The 24114-nt window shown below is 43.2% G+C and overlaps 1 protein-coding gene across 4 annotated transcripts in view; it reads left to right on the top strand.

Moving 5' to 3' along the window:
* The window catches only part of RAB11FIP3 (RAB11 family interacting protein 3), a 179287-nt gene that overhangs the window by 145186 nt on the left and 9987 nt on the right, over nt 1–24114 (top strand). For 3 of the 4 annotated variants that reach the window (XM_039491503.1, XM_039491506.1, XM_039491505.1), the window contains 5 exons: nt 4105–4239; nt 13083–13118; nt 17286–17379; nt 20095–20198; nt 22768–22908. In XM_039491503.1, the coding sequence (XP_039347437.1) occupies nt 4105–4239; nt 13083–13118; nt 17286–17379; nt 20095–20198; nt 22768–22908 (510 nt within the window). The remainder of the gene's footprint in view (nt 1–4104; nt 4240–13082; nt 13119–17285; nt 17380–20094; nt 20199–22767; nt 22909–24114) is intronic. The other variant, XM_039491504.1, reaches the window with a different exon arrangement.

The following is a 24114-nucleotide window of genomic DNA, read 5'->3' as shown; positions in this document are numbered from 1 at the left end:
AGGATAATGGCACCTAGAGTGGCTCCACCAAGGAAACACATTTGAGCTTTTTTTCTTTCTTTTTTTTTTTTTAAATAACTGTAAAAGCCCTTCATAACTATCTGACTCGCCAGATGTCTGTTTCACAAGATTCACAAAGCCTGATTAAAACTCAGTAAGCAATTCAGGACTCTATTGGTCTGAAAAGGAAAAGCTCTTGTGAAATTCACATATACGTCGTTTTTAATTGCAGTAGAGGGGACACCACTTATTTGCTAAAATCCCCGGTGAAACAATATCAGACAACAGAGATGATCTTTGCTAACCCTAGAATCCAGAAGCTACAATCCCAAGATAAGTAGCTTCCATTTGGGAGGCACATTTTAAACTAAGATTCATGATCCTGATGTAGCATTTTTATTACTTTCCATGCAGTGTCCAAATGTGATCTCCTTTCCATATGAGCCCCCATAGCCCTGGTGATCTGCCCAGCTTTGATCCCCTCCCTATAATGTTCTGCATCACAGCATCCTCCTTCTGGCGGAGAAGGATGTGGATTACCCTGATAGTGCTCACCTCTACTCTGTGTACCCTTTAGAGGGGCTTCCAAAGAAGAGAGATTAAAGTGAAGGCCATATAAGTCCCAGATCATGGCAGAAGATGCTATCAGAAGTAGTACCCTGTACCCTAATGTGTCACTAAACTGTAGGCCTTCCCCGCCCCCCCCCCCACTTCTGGTTTTTTGTCCAGATGTGCATTGTCAATAAGTCCCCTATTTTGAATTTTCTCCAAGAATAACATTCTATTTTCCTAAACAACATCCCTATGTAACCAGGTTTGGTGAAGCTGGCTTTTGTTGAAATGAACTGGAAGATGTAATGGTTTAGACTGAATTTTTTTTGCTGAGCTGTTTGATACAAGAAGCAGTTTGTGTAATAAACAATCATGTCTCCAATCACCAGTTCCATGTTACCAGCGTCTCTAAGCGGGAACAGTAACATCACAGCTGTCTGCTATAGTTCATGGAATCCTGCGCCAGAAGGTTCATCAGAAGCTTAAGCTAATGAAGGGAACATTAGGGTATATTGACACTTCGCCTTTAACAGACGCTTTGTGTTTGTGACTACTTGTATTGAGTTCCTGCCCACTCCCTGGTACGTTCATGCAGTTACAAAAGAGCTGCACTGAAGCACTCATTGCTGAAAAATAACTGGTAATTGGTAATTGAAATAAAAAGCTCCAGCGCTATATTTCTTAACTAACAACATTCTTTCTGTTGTAAGCACTGAACAGACCCTAGCTGGGCAATGTTAAGTGACTGTACCAAAAGATGGGAGAGGGTAGCAATGTGTTCATGTAAGTTGCAACATATGACAGTCAGTGTGGTGACCCTGGGCTGTCAGCATGCTGTGTGTAGGGTGGGAGCCCAACGGCCAGGGGTTCCTTCACCCACCCAACGGGCAGGTAGTCTAGTATATAACTTCATTTTCTGAAGTGTGATTAAAATACTATCAATAAGGTGGTGATGGGGGGACCTGCCCATGGGGTTATTTTTATATATGCTTGTTGGCCAATGAGGTTTCCCATTTTAGCACGTTAGTTTTTATTAATACAGATCAATCTGACAAACTTATTAGGTGTAGTGAGCCACCCAAAGGGTGAATTGCTTCTTCCTTCTGTGTCTGTGATGGGCTATGAACTAATAAAAATACTCCTTTGGCGCTTCAGTTTGAGATCAAATTCCAGAAGCAAACTATTTTTAGATTTTCTATTTTATTTTTGTTTGGTTTTGGTTTTTTTAAGATGAGAATCCCCTCTCACGCTTTGATTGCAATGGATGTTTCGCTTTTTCCAGTCACCCTTTTGCAGCTGCCCAGCACCCCTAGTTTGTAAAGCACTACCAACTATAGTAGCTGCCGCTGTGAAGTAATGATCTTCACTGAACGGAGTCAACCCTAGAGGGAGGAAAGAAATCTTCAAAATGTCATTACTCAAATTAAAATGGGTTTCAAGCATTTAGAGATGATTTATTAGAAGGAGTTGTGTGGTCTGTAAGGATATGTGGAGGTTTGGGAATACTGCACAGAATTTAAATTTGGAACTTTACAGCCTGATCCTGAGACACATTGGACTTCTGAAGCTCCCCTTGAAGTCAATGTTGGGAGTTACAGAGTTGCTGAGCCACGGTAACTGCTCTCATTGACTGCAATGGCACTCGGCACCTCTCTGGGTCCAGGCCATTTGCTTGACAAGCAGTATCAATCTTTGCCACGTGGCTGACTAGTCCTTTCAGGTGTCTTTCAGTTTTAACCTTGTTTCTGTCTGCTCACACCTCTACCTCTCTCTGTTCTTTTATTAAACTTCTATGTCGTGCTTTTTCACTATTAACCTTCCTTTGATTAAAGTTTGTGGCTTCCAGAAGTATTTTCCATTTGGAGAGGATGTATGGTATCCTAGAAATATTACATAGTCTTTGCTATTAAAAATCTTTTTGTGAAACCACTGGTAGTTTAGAGACACAAGGTGGGTGAGGTAGTATCTTTTATTGGTGAAAGAGACAAGCTTTTGAGCCTGCACAGAGCTCTTTTTCAGGTCTGGGAAACTCAGTGGCACAGCTAAATACAAGGTTTGAACAGATGATTTAGCATAAGTAGTTAACACACATTTCAAGGGACCATTCAAGGTGAAGTGGTCCATTAAGGCTACAACAACACTGCATACAACACTGGTAATTTAGTCAGTCTTCAAAAATGATCAGCTGCTTCATTTACCAAATGTCACTGAATTCATTAGTACCTTGTGTTCTACATAAGTCACTGGAAGCCAAAGCCTTACAGTCTGTAGCAGCTAGTGAAGCACTTTGAAGTCTTTTCTAACATCCTCACTTCACAAACTTCAGGCTTCATATATTAGGTTCTCTTTTTAACAGCAAAACTAAGCTGATCCTGTGAACACTTGCACATCACTTTAAAGAGAAAGGTGACCTTTCATTCTTTCATTAATATTTCTTTCAAAGCTGGGCCTTCTGAAATGAAAATCCTACCTGTTAATGTGCTGCCCTGTTTTCATCATACAGCAGATTTTCAATCTGTTTCTTTAGAACATTTCCAGTGGAAAACGATGTGTCTGACTGAACATATTTGGCTTTCAAACTAAATCACATCACAGCAACATGTCAGTTAGGGCTGTTTCCGACCAGGCAAACCAGAAAGAGTTTATTAGTGCTGTTTAAAAGGATAGCTCTCAAAATTCTCATAACCATTCTAGGTAGGTCCGCATGCTGCTGAATGACCCACTTACATCCAAGGCCGGCTTTAGGCCTATTCCACCAATTCCCCCGAATCGGGCCCCGTGCCTAAGAGGGCCCCGCACCCAGTGAGAATCCCTTCCCTGGCTAGAGGCACCTTTTTAATTTTTACTCACCTGGCAGCGCTCCAGGTCTTCAGCAGCACTTCAGCAGCGGGTCCTTCGCTTGCTCTGGGTCTTCGGTGGCACTTCAGCGGCGGGTCCTTCAGTGCTGCCGAAGACCTGGAGTGAGTGAAGGACCCGTCGCCAAAGTGCCGCCAAAGACTCGGAGCACCGCTCGGTGAGTACAAGCCCCACATGTTCTTTTTACATTTTTTTTTTTTTAAGTCATCCCTGCCGGGTCCCCGCCGAAACTGTTCGAATTGGGCCCCGCACTTCCTAAAGCCGGCCCTGTATACATCCTAACATCCCACTGAGTTTAAGAAAGCAGTGACACATAATGGCAGCCTGACAGGTAAATTGGGAGACCAGAAAAAGTCAATTGTCCAAATCCATACCTGTGATAAATGGGCATAACCCCCACGGGACAAAAAGGAAAGAGGTGATTGCTTACAATAGGGATGATTTGACCCAATTTGTCCAACAAAATGGCTTAATTACCAGCTCAGTTGCACTTCTCAGTCATTGATGTTTGGATTTAATATTTTTATAGTAACATTTGCCCTGAAATTTCTTATTGAAATTCTTGTGTGAAAAGCTTGTGACTTTCCACCATATCCCACCCTTCCAAACATCCACTTAACTTGTGGAAGCCGCAGATGAAATCAGATTGTTCTGTTCTGTCCTGTCCTGTTAAAATGACACTTGTGATTTCTCTAGCTTCAACCCGCTCATTGCGAAACTGCACAGCATTATCACTGATGAGGCATTTGAGTTTTACTGTAGCCAGTGCCACAAACAAATCAACCGCCTCGAGGATCTTTCTGCTCGCCTGAATGATCTTGAAATGAATAGGTAATTGACTTTGTGCGTGGCATTCTAAGTGTTTGAATGACATTCTTAAGAAGGGGAGACTCTCATTGTCATCCTCACTTGCCAAGTTATGTTGCTTGATTTCTTCATACAAAAAGGACTGTTTTAAATAGACAGAGAAGTTGATGTAAGAGAGCTGTCAGGCCTCTCCAGGTCTTAAAAGTTTACCCTGTGACTTTATGGAAGTCTTTATAGAGGCTAAACAGAAGTCTCATTAATCCAAAATATGGAGTGAGAAAAAGATATTGACAATGGGAATCTTTCATTCTACTCTAATCGGTCTCATTGCATGTACTGTTGTTGAGTGTTAAGTGAATGCAGCACTTGATTACCATGCTCTGTTAACACTAAACTGAAGTCTTAAGTTTGACATGTACACTATTTGCATCACTGGGAGAAATGGCTAGATAGCAACTTTGAATAAAAAACATTAATTATGAGCAGCCAGCTAAGTTGGCTGTGGGTTTTTTGCAAGCAACTAGTTCAGAAATACCAAGATGCTCTAGAACCACCGGTTCAAATCCTGGCCAGGATAACTCAACCCTTCATTCTTCCACAGTAGATTACGTGAATTCTGTGTGGCTCTTTTGGCAGAGATGCTAAAAATGGAAGCCTTGTCTGTTCCAGGTAGCCACAAAAAGTTCCATGGTACGTGGCATCCAAATAGGAATTTGTTTCAAGGTCTTTGGCCAACATCCTCAGATCAGTGTAAGATAGCTGTCTCCCTGCTTAATGTCCTGCAATCCCATATCGCTGGTTGGATAAGCATATAGGTGATCAAGCGCTGAGAGAACCTTCAGGAGGAAAGTTACTCTACCAACTTACTGTTTATTTGTTATGTAGAGTATACACATGGGGTTTGATTTTTAGGTTCAAGCTGTTGTTTACAAATCCATCTGTTGGATAGGAGGACTGAAGAAACTAATGATATTAGTGAATATTGATTTTATCCAAACTGCTCCCTCCCATCCCTTCTTGAAGCCTAACTTGTCATGTCGGAATCCACAATTGCTGCCATTGATTTTTCCTTTGTAAGGGACAAAGGAGGGTTCAGGGCTATGTAAAATGGGGAGTGAATCAGAAAATGAATGGGAAGTTTGACTTGGGGCTAGTATACACTACAAAGTTAAGTCAACTGAATTACATCACCAGGGCTATGAAAAATGTCATAGACTCATAGACTTTAAGGTCAGAAGGGACCATTATGATCATCTAGTCTGACCTCCTGCACAATGCAGGCCATACAATCTCACCCATCCACTTTTATAACAAACCCTTAACCTATGTCTGAGTTATTGAAGTCCTCAAATTGTGGTTTAAAGACCTCAAGCTGCAGAGAATCCTCTAGCAAGTGACCCGTGCCCCACGCTGCAGAGGAAGGCGAAAAACCTCCAGGGCCTCTTCCAATCTGCCCTGAAGGAAAATTCCTTCCCGACCCCAAATATGGCAATTAGCTAAACCCTGAGCATGTGGGCAAGACTCACCAGCCAACACCCAGGAAAGAATTATCTGTAGTAACTCAGATCCCATCCCATCTAACATCCCATCCCAGACCACTGGGCATACTTACCTGCTGATAATTTGGCAACTGATCTTTGATTAATTGCCAAAATTAGGCTATCCCATCATACCATCCCCTCCATAAATTTACCAAGCTTAGTCTTAAAGCCAGATATGTCTTTTGCCCCCACTACTCCCCTTGGGAGGCTGTTCCAGAACATCACTCCTCTGATGGTTAGAAACCTTCATCTAATTTCAAGTCTAAACTTCCTAGTGTCCAGTTTATATCCATTTGTTCTTATGTCCACATTGGTACTAAGCTTAAATAATTCCTCTCCCTCCCTAATATTAATCCCTCTGATATATTTATAAAGAGCAATCATATCTCCTCTCAGCCTTCTTTTGGTTAGGCTAAACAAGCCAAGCTCTTTGTCTCCTTTCATAAGACAGGTTTTCCATTCCTCGGATCATCCTAGTAGCCCGTCTCTGTACCTGTTCCAGTTTGAATTCATCCTTCTTAAACATGGGAGACCAGAACTGCACACAGTATTCCAGATGAGGTCTCACCAGTACCTTGTATAACGGTACTAACACCTCCTTATCGTTGCTGGAAATACCTCGCCTGATGCATCCTAAAACTGCATTAGCTTTTTTCACGGCCATATCACATCGGCGGCTCATAGTCATCCTGTGATCAACCAATACTCCGAGGTCCTTCTCCTTCTCTGTTACTTCCAACTGATGTGTCCCCAATTTATAACTAAAATTCTTGTTATTAATCCCTAAATGTATGACCTTGCACTTCTCACTATTAAATTTCATCCTATTACTCCAGTTTACAAGGTCATCCAGATCTTCCTGTATGATATCCCGGTCCTTCTCTGTGTTAGCAATACCTCCCAGCTTTGTATCATCCGCAAACTTTATTAGTACATTCCCACTTTTTGTGCCAAGGTCAGTAATAAAAAGGTTAAATAAGATTGGCCCCAAAACTGATCCCTGAGGAACTCCACTAGTAACCTCCTTCCAGCCTGACCGTTCACCTTTCAGTACGACCCGTTGTAGTCTCCCCTTTAACCAGTTCCTTATCCACTTTTCAATTTTCATATTGATCCCCATCTTTTCCAATTTAACTAATAATTCTCCATGTGGAACTGTGTTAAATGCCTTACTGAAATCGAGGTAAATTAGATCCATTGCGTTTCCTTTGTCTAGAAAATCTGTTAACTTGTCTGATGCAGCTAAGATGACCTAAGCCCCAGTGTAGACACCACTAAGTCGATGGAAGAATTCTACCATCCACCTAGCTAGTGTCTCTCAGAGAAGTGGATTTACTACAGGGGTGGAAGTAGTAAGTGTCTATACTACAGCTGCACTGCTTTAGCATTTCTAATGTAGACATACCCTAACTAAAAAGAACTGCTCTGAATTCTTATGACAAACAGCTGCATCAATTGTTACAGCTTTCAAAGGAAGGCGTTCAGCCTAATGCTTTATCTCTAGTTATGCAGTCGATGAATGAAGATGCTAGATTTTTCTTGATGCACTGAGAGCCTCATTTCTACCCACATTACAAGTTTCTAAAGTAGGTGTGATGGAGGAATTCCAAGGCCAGCCCAATTCTTGTTAATTAAAGAGGGATTTTCAAAGTATCCCAAGAGAATTGGGCCCCTAATCTCAGTAAATTTCAGTCAGAATTGTGGGCCTAACTCGGGCTTCTCTGAAAATCTCAGCCTCATCGGTTTAAATACATTGTGGTTTTTAAACTGATTCAAGTTAAAGAGCTGCAACTTTCTCATGTAGCCACACCCTCTGACTGACCAGGAGTGCTCTGTGAGACAGAACAGACTTACCCTAAACACCATTTTGTGATTCTGTGCTATCAGCTCTATAGGAAACCTGAAAAATTACAGATAATAGTTTAAAAATTGTTCTCTGGAGCTGCAAACAGCCATTGGGCATGACGAAGCAAGAAAAGGAGGAAGTGACGACACAATGAGTTTGACAAAGGAGGATGCTGGTACTGAGACATCTGAGCATTCAGACTAGAATGTGAATAGAGGCAGTGCCTAAGAAGGGTAACAGCTATTTTAAAATTTGGCAGAGAAACATAAGCAGTGCAAGCAGGGATACTGAAGATTTACTTTGAATGGAAGAGCCCAGATTAGCAAGAGGAAGTAAACCTCCAATTTACTTAACTCATGACTAGTTCAGAAATATAAAAGAAGTTGCAACAACCAAGTCAAGAAGCTCTGCAAAACAATAGCTTTCTCCAAACTGAGGGCAGCTCATCATGGAAGATTAATCATGTTCTGCCCAGGAAGGAGACAGAATACATGCATATTATACTGCATGAAGTCTAAGCTGGTCACCCAACTGGAGAAGCAGTTGGACCCAAGTGCCAGCCAAGCCCTTGAAGGAAGATCAGGAAGTTGGAAGTTGTCAGTGAAAGCTCTCTATTGTTGGTATCTTGTGAAGATGTAAGAGTCAGAGAGTAGAGTAATGGTGAAAGAATCAGAAAGGGGCTGATGAAAAATGACAACAAGAATACAAAGAAATAGGATCCTCAAGAATATCTCCTGCTTTGGAAAAGAATTCTAGCTGATTACAAGGAGTGGACAAAGAAGGCAAAGTAGTACAAAAAGCAGGCAGAGGACACAGTAGATCCAAAGAGACCAGTGAAAAGCGAAAAAAAAACAAGGAGTCCATGTGGCACCTTAGAGACTAACAAATTTATTTGGCCATAAGCTTTCATGGGCTAGAACCCACTTCATCAGATGTATGAAGTGAAAAATACAGGAGCAGGTATAAGTAGTAAGTGACATTGGTGGGTGATTTGGTGTAAGTGGTGTCACCCATGTTTTCTGTGAATGGGGTTGGGGGGAAAGGGAGCACAGGGCTGCCTTCATGGAGCACAAATTAAAGATTGCCTACCCTGTTCATGAGTTTTGTTTATTTCAGTAGTAATGAGACAGACAACAGCTCACTGGACAGAAACCCATGTAGTGTCCTGGGCTGAGATCTGGTAGACATGACTGCACAGGAACAAGATAGAAATGAAATATCATGGACAAAAAGTTAGACTGAATCATTTACCTTGTATCTTGCCCTGGAGGCAGCCAAATTCTGGCTGCGTTGGCCCATCAAGGGGAGAGAAATCCAAAGATGAGAGCGATCTGCTGAGAGAACTGAATCCACACAATAAACAGCAAGAACATCCCAGCTTGTATTACATGCTGTGACAGAATAGGGGCTGCAATATCCTCTTTCAGGCAATGGCCTTGGACCACTGGTGGCTTTGAAGATGATTACCAACACCCTGCACCCAGAAGAAAACAAGAAGCCAAGATATCTAAAACAGCCAAAATGTCTAGTAGCAGGAGCAGCATTGCAAATCCTAGATCTTTTTTTTTTTAGCAATGCTTTCCCTGATCACAGGAAATTCTTCAAAGGAGCAGTCTCAGTGCTGTGAAATAAACAGCAAAAACACCCCCAAACCCTGTCTAAAACGTATCCAGGATTCCATTGTCAGATGTGTGTGTCTGCCGCCAAGCTGCAACTGCTTCTACCCAACCATTGCAATAGGTAGATAAACTTGAAATACCTTTTGTGGATAGATGCACCTCCCATGCCTGGTGGCTTCTCAGGCCTGGGATCCAAAGATGCCCGGATACACTTTTGATCAGCCATTTGTGAAGAAAAACAGATTAATCTCCCTCAGATACAAATGACATGCATTGATTTATTTTTTTCTTCTTCACAAGTTCTGGAGAAGCAGTATCTAGCCCCTTTCCATCAGAGAGGGGAAGCAGGTTTACAGAATCCTTGAAATCTTGCCAAAAGTGATTCCTTCACTCAATAGAAATGTCAAAAGTTCACGGTCAAAACCACAATTAGGAAACCAGTTAGCTTGAAAAGCATGGTCAGCCAGTGCTTCCCAGAAACTATTCCTGAGTTGATTCTGTTCAAGCTATTTTTAGTTCCTCCTTCTAAGGGGTAAAATAAGCATTTCACCTCTTAAAAAAAACAGGAGTACTTGTGGCACCTTAAAGACTAACAAATTTATTTTAGCATGAGCTTTCGTGAGCTGCAGCTCACTTCTTCGGATGCATAGAATGGAACACACAGACAGGGGATATTTATACATACAGAGAACATGAAAAGGTGGAAGTATGCATACCAACAGGCAGAGTCTAATCAATTGAGATGAGCTATCGTTAGCAGGAGGAAAAAAACTTTTTGAAGAGTCACTGATCTACATTTTATGTCCATTGCCTTTCCTCTCTGCTCAGCCAACTGTTCATTTAAGTTTCTGGATCTTGGAGTGTGACTCCCACCAATATCTTACTTTGAGAATTTTTTTTCAGAACTCCCCACATTTTGTGTGTGGGGGGGAAACATTTACTTTATCCCTAATTTAGTGATACTATAGCAACAATAAAATAAATAAAACTGGCCCAGTTACTTACTCCTTGCATGTGAACATATAGATGCAGATCTATTCATTTCTATTTTTCTTTCTCTTTTACATTTTTAAATTAGGAGAAAGTGCGGGAATGAACGTTCCATCTTTTTGATGATACCAGGCTTGACTAATTAAATAGATCTTTTATCTTCTCTAAAAATGTCAGGAGATGTTGGAAAGTGAGAATGGGGAACAGGTTTGCAAGAAAAGTAAAATTTTTGAATGAGTGACTCAGACCCTCCCTCTCTGGGAAGGAGTTTCCTCTATCGCCCCAGATCCTTCCTCTTCTATTCCTCTGCCTCCCTCCCCCGCCTGAAAGAAGAGGGAGGTATTTAGCAGGTCTGTGTGATTTGAGGGAGGAGAGCTGATCTAATGGCTTTGAGCATCCAGGCTTCACAAAAGCTGGAGGGTGGGGCTGGCTTGCTCAGTGCTTGGGACAGCAAGTTGCTCTGGCCAGGGGCAGCTCTAGGCATTTAGCCGCCCTAAGCATGGCAGGCAGGCTGCCTTCGGCGGCTTGCCTGCGGAGGGTCCGCTGGTCCCGTGGTTTCGAAGCTGCGGGACCAGCGGACTCTCCGCAGGCAAGCCGCCGAAGGCAGCCTGCCTGCCAGCCTCACAGCAACCGGCAGAGCGCCCCCAGGGGCTTGCCACCCCAAGCACGCGCTTGGCATGCTGGTGCCTGGAGCCGCCCCTGGCTCTGGCCAGTTGAGAAGAATAAAGGGCAAACATTTTAAACCTCTACCAGTTTCTGGAAAATACCTAATTATAAATGCTCCATATCATCTGCAACATCTTATTTACTATAGTAGTTCCCTGGACATGGAGATACTATGTTGCAAGCATCAGAACTTTAGAAATTGACAACCTCACTTCTCATACTGTAGCATTGCTCTGGGCGGAAGCAAGGTTCTGTTTAGATTTTAATCCACCTTCTTTCCTTTGAGGCCATCTCTGTTTTGTGGTGGAGGCTGGAGTGTCCCAGTTTATCCTCTTGCAGGTTTCCATGTGATCATGGTTTTGAAGAATCCAGTTGCGGAGGGGAGTTAAAGCCATTATTTCCCAAACTTGGGACAAGGGGAGTGAATAAAGGAGAAAGAGAAGATTCTGGAGGAAGCTGATTTTTTAAGCAACCACTTGATTACAGTAGCACACAAAAATATATATAAAGAAATTTGAGGCACAATATGCAGTAATTAGTCCTAATTTTGGTTGCATATTAGTAAACTTAAAAGAGGAAAAAATAGATAAATCATGACTTTTAAAATCACTCGAAGTGGCAAATAGCAAGTGGCTGATGTGAAGAAAGTATTAATCTGTTACGTTGTGAGCAAAGAGGTCCTGTGTCCAGGTGCTTTTCTTCATCATAGGTGAGCTATGACTGAGAGAGGGTTGCTATATCAGGACATTAAAGCATTGATGTTGATATGTCCTTATAGCATACGCTGGTTTAGCATGCTAAGTATTTAAAAAGAAAATACAATTCTGTAAGAGACGACTCTGTTCGCTGCTGCTAAGTATAGCTTATGAATGGACCTATTTCTAATACTTGAAACATGATCTTGCTTAAAATCCAGTCTTCCTGATTTTAGATGCAAATACAGCTGCATATGAGGGAGGGAGAGAAGAAAAGGTCAAACAAATCAACCCCCAGAATCTGGAGAAGTCCCTGTCTGAAATACAAGCAGCCAGCCAGTCATATGTCAACCAATGTTGCTATGTCCGATGTCAAACACAATTCAGTAAAATTATAATTGTTTGGAGTTAATGAAATACAGAGGATAGTTCATTGAGCTGTTTGCTTTTTAATTATTATTTTTTGCTCTCCATACTTGTGATTCTAGTACAGTTGCCCTGCTTTTATTTGCAGCAGGATATTTCAGTGTTTTCTTTCAGAGACAGGGCCGCCCAGAGGGGGGGGCAAGAGGGGCAATTTGCCCCAGGCCCCGAGCCCCACAGGGGCCCCCACCAGAGTTTTTCGGGGCCCCTGGAGCGGGGTCCTTCACTTGCTCCGGGGGGCCCGGAAAACTCTCGCGGGGCCGGGCGCAGGAGCTTCTTCTGCTCCCGGTCTTCGCCAGCGGGGGGTCCTTCAGCTCCGGGGCAGAAGGACCCCCCCACTGGCGAATTACCGCCGAAGACGGAGCGGGACCCGCCGCCGAACTGCAGCCCGGTCTTCGGCGGTAATTTGGCGGCGGGGGCCCTTCCGTTCCGGGACCCGCCGCCGAAGTGCCCCGAAGACCCGCGGCGGGGGCCCCCCTCCGCCGAAGACCAGGCTGCACTTCGGCGGCGGGTCCGGCTTCGGCGGTAATTCGGCAGCGGGGGGGCCCCACCGCGGGTCTTCGGGGCACTTCGGCGGCGGGTCCCGGAACGGAAGGGCCCCCCGCCGCCGAAGACCCCAGGCCCCCGGAATCCTCTGGGTGGCCCTGTTCAGAGATGGGCTCATTGTCTGCACAAGCTTCCAGGTGGATCAAGTATATTTCAGTCTACAGTCCGTTTGTAATGGGTCTGAGTCCCACCAAGCTCAATTCTTCTATTAGCACTTTTCCTAGGGATCTGCTTTCAGGACTGGAATCAACGAGTTAAAAGAGAGAGCACCTTGCTGGACCAATTGAAACTTCTTCTGCAATGACAAGTGCTGTATGTTCCAATTCATCATGACATGTTGTTAAATGTGTGCAAATTTACCTGGATTTTTACGTGGCGATTGCCTCAGAGAAGCTGAGTAATGCATGTCTCATGCGTGTGCTGTGCTGTTAATTGTAAAGGATATGCCCCCTGTCACTGTTCAGTTTGTTTCCTGTTTCCCCTTGCTTTTCACTCTGTTTTCCTGACTCTGTTTTCCTGTTGTTTTTTTTTCATTTCACAGTCCAAATAAAAGACTCTCAAGCAAGAAGGTAGCAAGGTACGCTGATACTTTTATTATCCTTTTGTTGTCATTAAGGAATGTGCTTGTGTAGGTTGTCGCATGTATAATGGGATTACAGCTATCTACATAGATGTGCAAAATTTTACTTTTAGAGAAATGTACAGTACATTTTCTGCAGTGTGTAATGGACGGCAATTTTAATTCACATTATAGATTTTAAAAAATTTTTTTTTAATCACTAAAGATATTTTCAGAATGCATTCACCTCTGGAGACTGACTTACACATGACTTCTCCCAGGTTGTCCTCCCAGACCCCCAGTCTAGGAATGCCCAGAGTGTGAGAGTCTGCAGGAGACTTTGCCCATGTTGAAAACTCCTAGTTACTGATGTACGTGCTTTTCTGTATCATCAGTACCTCTAGCCCAGACAGCTGAGTGAGCCCTTGCCCGGTCAGCTGAGTAGATGCATCCAGTCAGAAATTAACCCTTTGCCACGCCACTAAAACACCAGTCCATGCAGACAGATTCACTGTTTCTGTTTTGCTTCTGCCATATTTCGAGTTATGTGCTCCTCTCTGTTTGACTTCATGGATGCCATGAGACTTACTGCTCATCTCTTCCACACGTTGTTTCATGGACTGCTTAGGAATTTTTAAACATAGGGGCAGAGCTACTCTCCCCAACTGTGGCTTTATATTATTGCATATGTTTCCTGTGGTATAGGGATGGTCTTAAGGCTTGTCTACATGCAGAAATTTACCTCTATTTATACCTATATATAAATTTACCTCTATTTATACAGGTATAATGGTAGTGATATAATTTTGCTGGTAAATTTCCCCATCTAGACAAGCCCTTGTCTCTGATTCTTGCAATGATCTGTTAAAGGAAGCACTCTGACTGGGCTGTTTTATTTTCACAAGGGATTTAGGTTCCCAATAATGGGGGATGGGAGGAAGCAGTTCATTCTGGACATAATGCTTTCATCACTGTCACATGAGAGTGCAGGCATTCAAATTTTCCCCAACAGTTTATCTTGTTTTCAAGAATCCTGGAATGCTGAAGGGCCAGGATCTGCTTGGTAATGCTTTAAGGATCCCTGTCTCTCCAGCGGAGTTGCATGAGGAAATTTGTAACAACTAGCCAATGAAGCTATGAGACCTTCTCCCTGTATAACAAAAGGGCAGACACCACATTTGCTCTGAAATTCTCTTGGGAGCAAGATCATTGAGTCTCCATAACATTTTGTCAGTTTCGTATCTTTTTCTTGAGGGGGTTGGTTTTAATACTTCTTTCCACAGTGTTTCTTTTCTATAGCTGAAGGAAAAAGTTTGTCCTAGCTGTCCAAACCTGCCTTTTTTATTTTCGTGTGTTAATTCTCTGGCATAATCTTTATTGACACCCCTCTCTAGGATTTTTGGAAATCTAATTTGAGACTCAACTACATTGTTCCCTGATGCTCTGAGAGAGGATTTAGGGAAGAGGAAGCTTTTGGGATTTCTCCTGTTCTTACACACACTCTTTTGTTTCCAGGTCTCTCTAGTTTCAGGTCTGGTTGGGATGTTTGGGAAACATGGGCTGGTCTTTTGAACAGTCTGTGTGATGATTTGGCACCCTCTAGAAACGTGTATTCTCAGATCCCAGGAGTCTGTTTACTTAGTGGCATTCCTGAGTGGGTCAGTCAAGCTCTGGAACAAATTCCAAGAAATCTTCACTCCCCGTGAATCTGTTGGGTTTAGAATCAAGGGAAGGGCTGGAGATTAGGTCTATTCAGGCTTATCCTAGGGAAGCAGATTCCCTGCCCTGCTTTCAGCAGCTCAGGAGCTCTTTGGAAATATTTTCCAGCTGTTTTCCCACATTGTTTCTTTTTAATTTTTCCTGTAACCAGCAAACGTTTCCAGACTTGGTTCTTTCTCGCTGGTGAGGAAATGGGTCTTGAGTATTACATTTCATGGTTCCCATACTCTCACTTTCAAGCTATTTGTTAGAAACTTTTTTGATTCTTAGTGGTTTTAAGCTAGAAGGCAAGTTTCCAGGCTTCCTATTTAAGACTAGCCCTTTATAATTTGACCTTGTGTGACTTCAGAGGTTCTGAGCACTCCCTCACTCAATTAAGTTGTTTCTCTTCCATCTGCTTCAGATACCATCGGGGGGGGGGGTTGTTAATTTAAGATTAAGCTGTCCCCTTGCCATCCTCTGATTCTTGTTTGTTCTCATGTGATATTTTAAAGTTTTGGAGTACTAGATTGAAAATCACAATTCTAGTTATTTTCAGACCTAGAAATTTGGCTGGAGTCAGAGTCACAAATTCAGAGGTTCTCTGCTTAAGCAAACGGACCTCTTCCTGAAAAGTTATTCTTCCGTGTGCTACTTGTTGAGCTCTCATTAACAGCACAAAGTAGTTCAGTGATATTGTGATGCTTTAAAAAAAAACACAACCCTTCTTGATTCTGGCTGGATGCATACACCTTCCTGCTGGGGCCAGAGCAGAATAGCTTTCGGATGCAGACCGGGGGCTCTAGTTCACAAACCCCAAATTTCTTCAGTAGGAGAGAATCCTTTCTATGGTCAATAACTATTTTATAATCATTCTGCCTGGTTTTCATGGTGTGCTTGAAATCTTACTGACACCGTGTCATCCAGCACTGAGGCGTTTCCCAAGGATGTGTCCCAGACCTTCAGTTCAAAATATTAAAGGTTTTTGTAGAAAGCAGTAGGTAAAAAGGCAGAGTCAACCTATGTTAAAACTCTAAGAGGATCCATTCTGTTGTGCCTTCTTTCTGAATAGTAGTCGGCATACTGAAGGGCCAGTTGTCAGTACTTAAAGACCAGATTAAGAATTAGGATGCTACTTGCTTAAAGAAGATTGTCTTCAGGGATTCAGATTAGCTCTGTTTACTTTTAACTCCTTTGGATCAGCAAAAGTGACCAAAGGAACTAGCATCATCTTTTGTGACTGCGAGCCTTATCAAGAAATGGTTTTTAATTTTGAGAATGCTCAATACTTTGTGACCATTTAAGTAGCTAGAATCTATTAATATACTGCCCCTCCATCATAATGCTTCCATGCTCTGGTCAAGGAAGGGGCTGTGTTCCTGCCTCCCAACCCTTGTTGTGACCTGCCCCGTTCAGATTCCCAAAAGTGGGGGTATGGTCCCACCTGCTTAAAAAGTGAGGAGGTAATGGCCCTTTGTCCCTCCCATTCCCCTTAACCTCCCCCACACCCCATCTCCAGCACCTATGCTACTAACAGTGTATTAACCATAGTGTGTGGGGACACAAGCCATAATACACCCATGTTACTAACTGGTTACAGACTCATGTAAAAGCTGCAGAGAGCGAGCCAGTAAAACCATAGTTTGTGTATCCTCAGCTCTCTCTATATCTGTAGTTCTTGATGCAAGTCCTGTGTTTTTTAATTATTCAAGGTTGTAATAATAATTCTGCTTTTCCCCTTCCCACCCCGACTGAGGTGGAATACCGCACTCAGCTCCTGTAGAACACGTGTCATTACATTACAGGGTGAATGTCTTGACTGATTTTGAACAGTGTCCTTTGAAAGAAAACAAAAACCCAAATGTTACAAGCCATAGCTAATGATTTACTAGTCTCCCACTTGGGGAGCTGGAGTTGAGTGTGTATTTCACAAGCTCAATTCACTCCCCATTCCTTTCTGGCTTTATCATCTCTGGGGAGAGCAGAGTACTTTTAATCCTGCTGCTCTGGAATATAAGTGTTAAGTTCAAAACAAAATGAAGTGTGGAAAGTAAGCTCTTATCTTTCCATATTCCAAGAGCAAGAATAAGAGGTGATAGCACCAAGTTCCAACACTACTAGTCCATTTCCCCTCTGACAGCCAGGTGCTATTCACTAAAAGTCACAAGCCTAGTGAAGATTCCTGCCCCACAGTTAGGCAGTACTGAGGTGTTGTGGGATGCTGACTCTTGTTGGCTTGTCAGAGCCTCATTTGGTGAAAGTGAGGCCCGCTACTCAATAGAATCGCTGTTTTGCCAGGATAGCCTCCCGGTTTCATCATCTTCACCTACTGTCACCCAAAAGAGAGCAATGTGTGTCCCAATGTCTCCTGCAGGAGAAGGGGTGGGGAGCTGAGAGAAATTGTATAAGAAATGATACTTTGCCTTCTGCAGTGTTCACTCTAATGGTCGTCTTGCTTTGGGTTGGGTTGGTCTGTCTCGGATAAAGGCACTTACATCAGACGGGCACCCTGACTGCAGATGCTATGGAAGAACCTTTCTGTGACCACACGGAATGTGCGGATGAGGACATCACTGACAAGGTATGAATGCTATTGCAGCTGCCTCTGAAGTTTTAATGGAGGAATAGCTTCTGAGTGTCTCACTAAGCTTATCTTTGACGTCGAGTGGTTTTCCTTTGGGTGGAGGGAGCACATGTTCCTAGTGGCTAAACCAAGAGGACAGGATACCCAGGTTCTGTTTCTGGCTCTGTCTTTGATGCACTGGGTGCTCTTGGGCAAGGCATTTCTTTGTGCATCAGCCTACTCATTAATGAAGAGGGTAGAGGAGTACCCACTCTTGAATGGAGTAAATAATGGTTTACCATTCTTCGAGCTCCTGGGACAAAGGTGTTAATTACTTGCTATTATTGAATGCCAGCTGACACTGGGTAGATAACTACTGGGGACAGGCAGTTAACTCAAAGCATTCTGTACTGTCTGGGGGTTGTGATTTGACAAAATGCTCAGGAAAAAAAGGCATAGAGCGTTGCTGTGTTCGGGTTGGGAGGTCGAATTCCAATCTTTTCAGTGGGTGATAAGGCTCGTTGCACAGCATGGGCTGAAGATTGCTTCATGGTAAATGGCTTGTGGCTCCTCTTGCCCCTCTACAGTTTACTAAACAATGCTCTGTGTTCTGTAACCTCTTATAATACTGGCAGGGAGGAGAGGTCTGTCCCTCTGTCTCAGGCTGTGTCAGCATCCCTTATGCCGCTCGGTATGTGAATAAACCACCCCCCATGGGGACAGAAGTGACACTGACGTACACGCTCGTGTGCACAGTACCATGTCAGCAGGAGAGCGTCTGCCACTTGTGGAGGGGATTTTTATCCTCTCCCGTCGTCATAGAGCGTCTCACCAGGCGCACTGCAATGGTGCGGCTGCATCAGTACAGCTGCGCTGCTGCAGTGCTGTACATATAGACATGGCCTTAGTCTGAATGAATGATGTCACTGACACGGGTGGTAAGATGTACAGTATTTGCATACACTGTATTTGAAGTTGGTCATTATAACCATTCATAGAGCAATATTAATACTGAGAAATATATTTTAAATCAACTTATTTTGTAATTGTTTCACAATGCTATATACACTGCTGTCTAATGCTACTCTTCCTAGGAAGCAAAGCTATTTGACTTAAAACAGGGACTTCCTGTCTTTCACTCATGCCTGTTCTGCTCAGAATTTGTCCTGCAGCGAGGCTATAAATGCTGACTTTGTGACATCTCTATTTAGTTCCATGTTAACTTACTGGGGAGTTTATGAGCAAAGGATCATGTGGCAGGAGGAGGAGAAACTGCATTCGGGAAAGGAAAGCTTTACTCAAACATCAATAGCTAAAAATAGCCGAGGGAATATGGAAAACTCCAAGCCAAGTGAATTATGTTTTGTATAAATGTTTGCCCCAGTGTGAAAATACCTCTTTAAAACTGCTCCTTAATTCTGACATCCTGAATAGGAAGACAAGTGGAGCTGTGGGTATGACAGAGAAATAAATATATATGCATACATATACACATTTCTTGTGCATTTGACAGCACATTAGTACAATAATTTATAGAACTGTATCATTTATACTCTCTCTTTGAAGAACACAGGCCAAAATTTTCACACCTAGATGCCTGAAATTCAGCTCCTGTTTCAAAGTGCCCTGGCTTCGAGGTGCTGAACTTCTGCAGTTCCCCTTCACCTCAGTGGGATTTATGGGTGCTCAGCATTTCTGGCCACTCTGAGCCCAAATACAGATTGAGTAGCCTAACGTCAGGCACCCAGGTTTGAAACATTTGGCTAGAGTATTGTCAGGATTTGATTTATACCCCAGATTCATGGACTTGGTATAGATTTGTTCGTTGTTTGTCCTTCACTCTAAAGTAACATGTAAAATTCATTTTTGGGCCTATCCAAAAAAGAATTAGTTACTTGTTTTGTTGTTGTTGTTGTTGTTGTTCTTATCTCAATAATTATGACTTTAGTTTTTGCACAAATAGATACTTTGTCCTCAGGAAAGTATTCCCACCTCCTGCTTGTTTATCAAACATAATAACAATTCTCAGTCCTCTTCACTGCAGCCATAGCGATGGTGTCACAACACTGAGTGCCACACTCTCACAGAGTAGTTGAACGGTCTGAAGAACAGGTTGCTGATAGCACATGTAACATCGCCTTTTTAATAAGGCTGAGAGTAGAGCAGGGAGCTATGTAACTCGGGGGGAGGAAAGGAAATAATTCTAAGTTAACATTCAAACCCCTAAAGTGCAGATTTTTTTTATAAGCAAAGGAAAGTTAATGTATCCAGCTTGTTTTGTGCAACTCTGCAGGAGCGTCTCTTAAAGGGACACCATCAAAGTAAAATCTAGTCAATGTTTAAAAGGAATTTAAAGTAGTTTCTGGTTGTAAACCAGCCCTTGAGTCCCCTTTCTAATATCTGTGGCTCGGCAACAGTCTCTTCCTTTTTCCTTGTCTCTCTCCATCTGTGAAAAGGAGAAAAGGGACATAGTGTCCCTTTTAGGTAGTGTGAGACACACTCTCAGCTGGTGTGCACTGTCCCAGTTCCACTGGAGCTATGGCAATTTCCACCAGCTGAGGATCTGCCTCTATAGAGCCAAATGCTCAAAAACTTAATAAGGCTGACCACTGATGTGGCCTTTGACCTCAAAGGAGAAGCACCAGTGAAGCGTTTGGCCCTGTGTTAGTATTATGGAAACACTTCTAAAATTTAGGAGCTAAATTCTGAATCCTCCCTCTCTTGCTTGCACAGGTCATCTTCCTGGAGAAGAGGGTAACAGAGCTGGAAAAGGACACAGCTGCAAATGGAGAGCAGCACAGTCGGTTAAAACAGGAAAACCTGCAGCTGGTGCACAGGTGAGGGTATTTGGCTTGTGTCACAGGAGCAAACATATATCCTCATGAGGAGTTTCTAAGGGCTTGTCTCCACTGTGCAACAGTGTGCACTAGAAGAGTGTGAATTCTCACACACACAAACATATTGCATGCCAAGTGACCTTTATAGACCCTGCTGACATCCACTAACAGTTCCCTGTTTCAATGTTAGTGCGCACTAGGGGACTTCTACTTAGTGCACCTCACAATTCGCACCCCTGGAGCGTGCATTGCTGCACTGGGTAGGGAAGCCCTTAATGTAGTTTAGAATTGTTCTCTTTCCTCTGCTCCCTGTGTGAATTAGGATCCACACACGCAACTCTCTCTAAGGTTATTGTCTCTGAGAACAGCTGCCTTTTCTTTAGAACTCCCTCTGTTGGGTTAAGTGTGTGATGGAAGCAGGCCAATGGAAAAGGAGTCAATAGAAAGATAAAGAAGAGACTATTAAATCTTAGCAAATCTGCCCTCCCTCACAGATCTAAATTCCATTTCTGTCAAAAGCCAGCAGGCATCCAAACTGCTGCCTTTGCAAAAGGCCTTCTCTGCTTCATTTTCCATGCCTCACCTGTGCACTTTTCTGTGCCACTGACTGACTGCTGGGAATTCAGGTAATCTGCAGATTGGCAGGTCTGAGTCTCTGACCTTCTGGTAACAATGCTAGCTTTATGTTCCAATAGTTCTAAATAATCTCTCCAGCTACACATAACCTAATCAGTAAACTCTACATGGCAGGGATGGTCTTTTTTGTTGTTGTTGTTGTTGTGGGTCCAGTGCCTAGAGCAATGGGGCCCTGATTCTTCACTGGGGCTCCTGGCTGCTGCTACATTACAAATAATTAACAATAATATTGAGCATTGCTATTTGGGAAGGGGGAGTGACTGTTTCTTTCACTCTGGCCTTTCATTTAATCCCCTGCATTTCAATGGGAGCTAAAGAAGTATACTGTGTCCCTGACTCCTCCCTCCGAGATGCCCCTATTGCTTTTGGTTGTTGGGACAAGTATAAATCTGCAAATTTTATTTAACCCCTGGGATTTTCAATCTGAGGGGCTTCTATTCTCCAGGGGTGTTTACACTCCTCAGATAAAGCCATTAGTTTATCTATAGGACTATAAGATTGTTAAGTAGTATGTGTGTCATGGACAACAGTGATTCAAGTAAAGGTTTTCCTAAGCCCTGATAAACTTCACAGTAACAAGATGTTTTCCCTAATACACACAACTCCCCCTTGAGTGCTCTAATCACTTAGCCCAGACGAGTTAATTAGTTTTATCCAAATAAAGGGCTTAGGTAACAAGTTGATCAGTTAGAAAAATGTGTCCCTCTATGAGAGGTTTGCATTGCATGCTTTTGTCCTGTGTTTTTATAAACTCTATAACAAAACAATATCCCAGCAAACTGCAGCTTCCCATCTTCCCAAACTGCAGCATGGTTCATCGTGCACTGCTTTGGGAAGCAGAAGCAGCTTTACAGTAGTGTAATCAAAGGTCATAAAATGACAGCCACTGTATGGACTATTTATTCACCTGCTTCCAAGGACAGGTTTGAGGGAGCAGATTAACAGCAAACATCTGTCCACTGCTTGAATGTCTTCCGAGACTTGTGTGCTCCATTGAGAACCATGTGACATTAAAAATGTTTGCCAGTTATGGATGTGGCCTGGAAAAATAACCCTCCACACTCCCCTTGTGATTGAGAATTCGGAGGGAAATGGTCACTTTCTCTAGGTCCTAGATTTGATTTAATTTAAAATTATTATAAGATGCTAGAAGTCTTACAAATCTCAACATCTATTAAACGCCCTCTCTGTCTTGTATTCTAATCTTCCTCTGCAACAATTAAATAATCATTGTTATGTCGGCCCTGCTTAATTGATTGGCAACATGCAGACATCCAAATATTGTATTCCTAGAGCTATACAATTATCACTGATGCTGGTGCCCAAGGGAATTACTCATAAGTGGCATGTGAATTTCATACTCCACTACAAACCCAGGTGAAAAGGAAGATAATTAATAAATTAGAGTAATTAGCCTCAGTAGCTTATTCTGTGCAGTACTCTGACTCTGCTACCTACTAAGACACAAGTTTTAAGATAATCTTTTACTTTGTTTTCTTCTCAATCCTTGCTTCATTCCTCCCTTTGGTTAGTTTTAATGTGACCACTGAAGCTTGTAGAAACCTGTGATGATAGGGTACCAGCATCTATTGCCTGGGTTCCCAGTGATTTAAATGCCAAATAGGCAGTGTCTTCCAAGTGGTTCGGCATCACAGAGTGCTCAGGGATTGGATGGTTGTGAGGATGTGCTAGCTGCTTTCCCCCAGGTGTCTAAGTGCCTTGCAGGTGCCTGTTCTTTTTCTTGTACAGATGCTGCTCCTTTTAAGATGATCTTCAAACTCCATGGTGGCTTCTACTGGCTTTGCAATAGGAGGAAGAGGGGAGGAGGGTTAAAAGAAAGGAGGATACCCCTCTCCCTAAAATATCTGAATGCCAGTGGCACAGCTGTGTAATGTCAGACTTGGCTAAACCCCTTCTTTCCTTTTCTCCAAAGAGCTAATGCCCTGGAGGAACAGCTGAAGGAGCAAGAGTTGAAAGCAGATGAGACGCTCCTGGAGGAAATCAGAAAACAGAGAGAGCTCCTGACCAGGATGGAGAGAGAGAAGAGTATTGAGATTGAGAATCTGCAAGCCAGGTTGGTACAGCTGCCATATCCTCCACATGGTGATGCTTTGAGGGTGTATCACTAATCAGTGACAACTAGAACACAGCTATGAGTTAGTTTCCAGAATAAACTCCAGCCATGGCTATGCTGCCTCCAATAAAGCTGGCCCCCATGTACTTCTAAACCCTGGTTTTGACTACCTCCTTCCTCTGTAACTTTGTCCCAAAGTAGTAAATTAACCCACCTCTGACACTTGTCTCCAGCCAGAGAGAAATTTCCATTTGGATTCTATTAGCTCATGCATGCTCCTTCTTGATCTGCCCCTAACAGTGCGAATAACGAGGGTGTTCACTTGAACTTCCTGCCCGTTCGCATGACTAGTCCCTGGAGCTCAGTTTGACATTGTCACATGAGTCAGCGTCACAAAGACATGCACAAAGTATCTGCTCTGCTCCCAGGGAAGTCAATGGAAGTTCTGCCTTTGACTTCAACAGGCATGAGCCCAAGGCGAGGACTACAGCTTTCCTCTGCCTGAACAGCCCTGAGAGGGAGGAGCATTTACAGAAGCGTCTGAGCGGTGTTTGGTTGTTCTAGAAGGAACAGTGCCACAGCACTGTCTGGGGCTGTCCCAGAGGAATGGTAACAACAGCATGGGGAGATCTGAACTGAAAAACTAGCTTGCTCCTAGTGACTGATCTCATCAGGCAATAACCAGCTTGCAGGCTCTCCCACACCCTCAGGCTGGCTTCCTGGGCAGAGCCAACCTGTCCTGGGTGAGGGATGTCTCTTCTCCCTGGTTGGGTGGTTTTCACTAGGGATTCAGCAAATGCAGAACATTCCATTCTTGCTCATTCCTAACTGGCCATGACTGACAAAGGACCAGGAAGGTAATTTGGGAGGAAGACTACCTATGTGAATTCGAGAGATTTGAACCTGGAGCACTAGGTGAGGCCCTCTCTGGACTCCTGGTTGTTGTGTGCCAATCCCTGGCACTTGGCCTCTGAGGGAAAAATACCGAGAGGAGAGGCAGCAAAAATAGGGGGAAATAATTGGAATGCAAAGAGCCTGTGCTCAGATAACAAGTTTCACCCTTTAGTGCCCAGAGCTGGGATTTGCTACTGTGGGGCAATGAAGGTAGTCAGTACTGAGCCTGAAGGATGGCCTAGTGCCTTGGGGGTGGGATATCTGTCACAGCCGGCAAAAATTAGGCAGAGGGCTTCAAACAACTCCAGCTAA

The sequence above is a fragment of the Mauremys reevesii genome, linkage group 10 (assembly GCF_016161935.1).
Source record: "Mauremys reevesii isolate NIE-2019 linkage group 10, ASM1616193v1, whole genome shotgun sequence".
Classification (NCBI taxonomy): Eukaryota; Metazoa; Chordata; order Testudines; family Geoemydidae; genus Mauremys; species Mauremys reevesii.
This window is presented reverse-complemented; position numbering and strand designations above follow the sequence as displayed.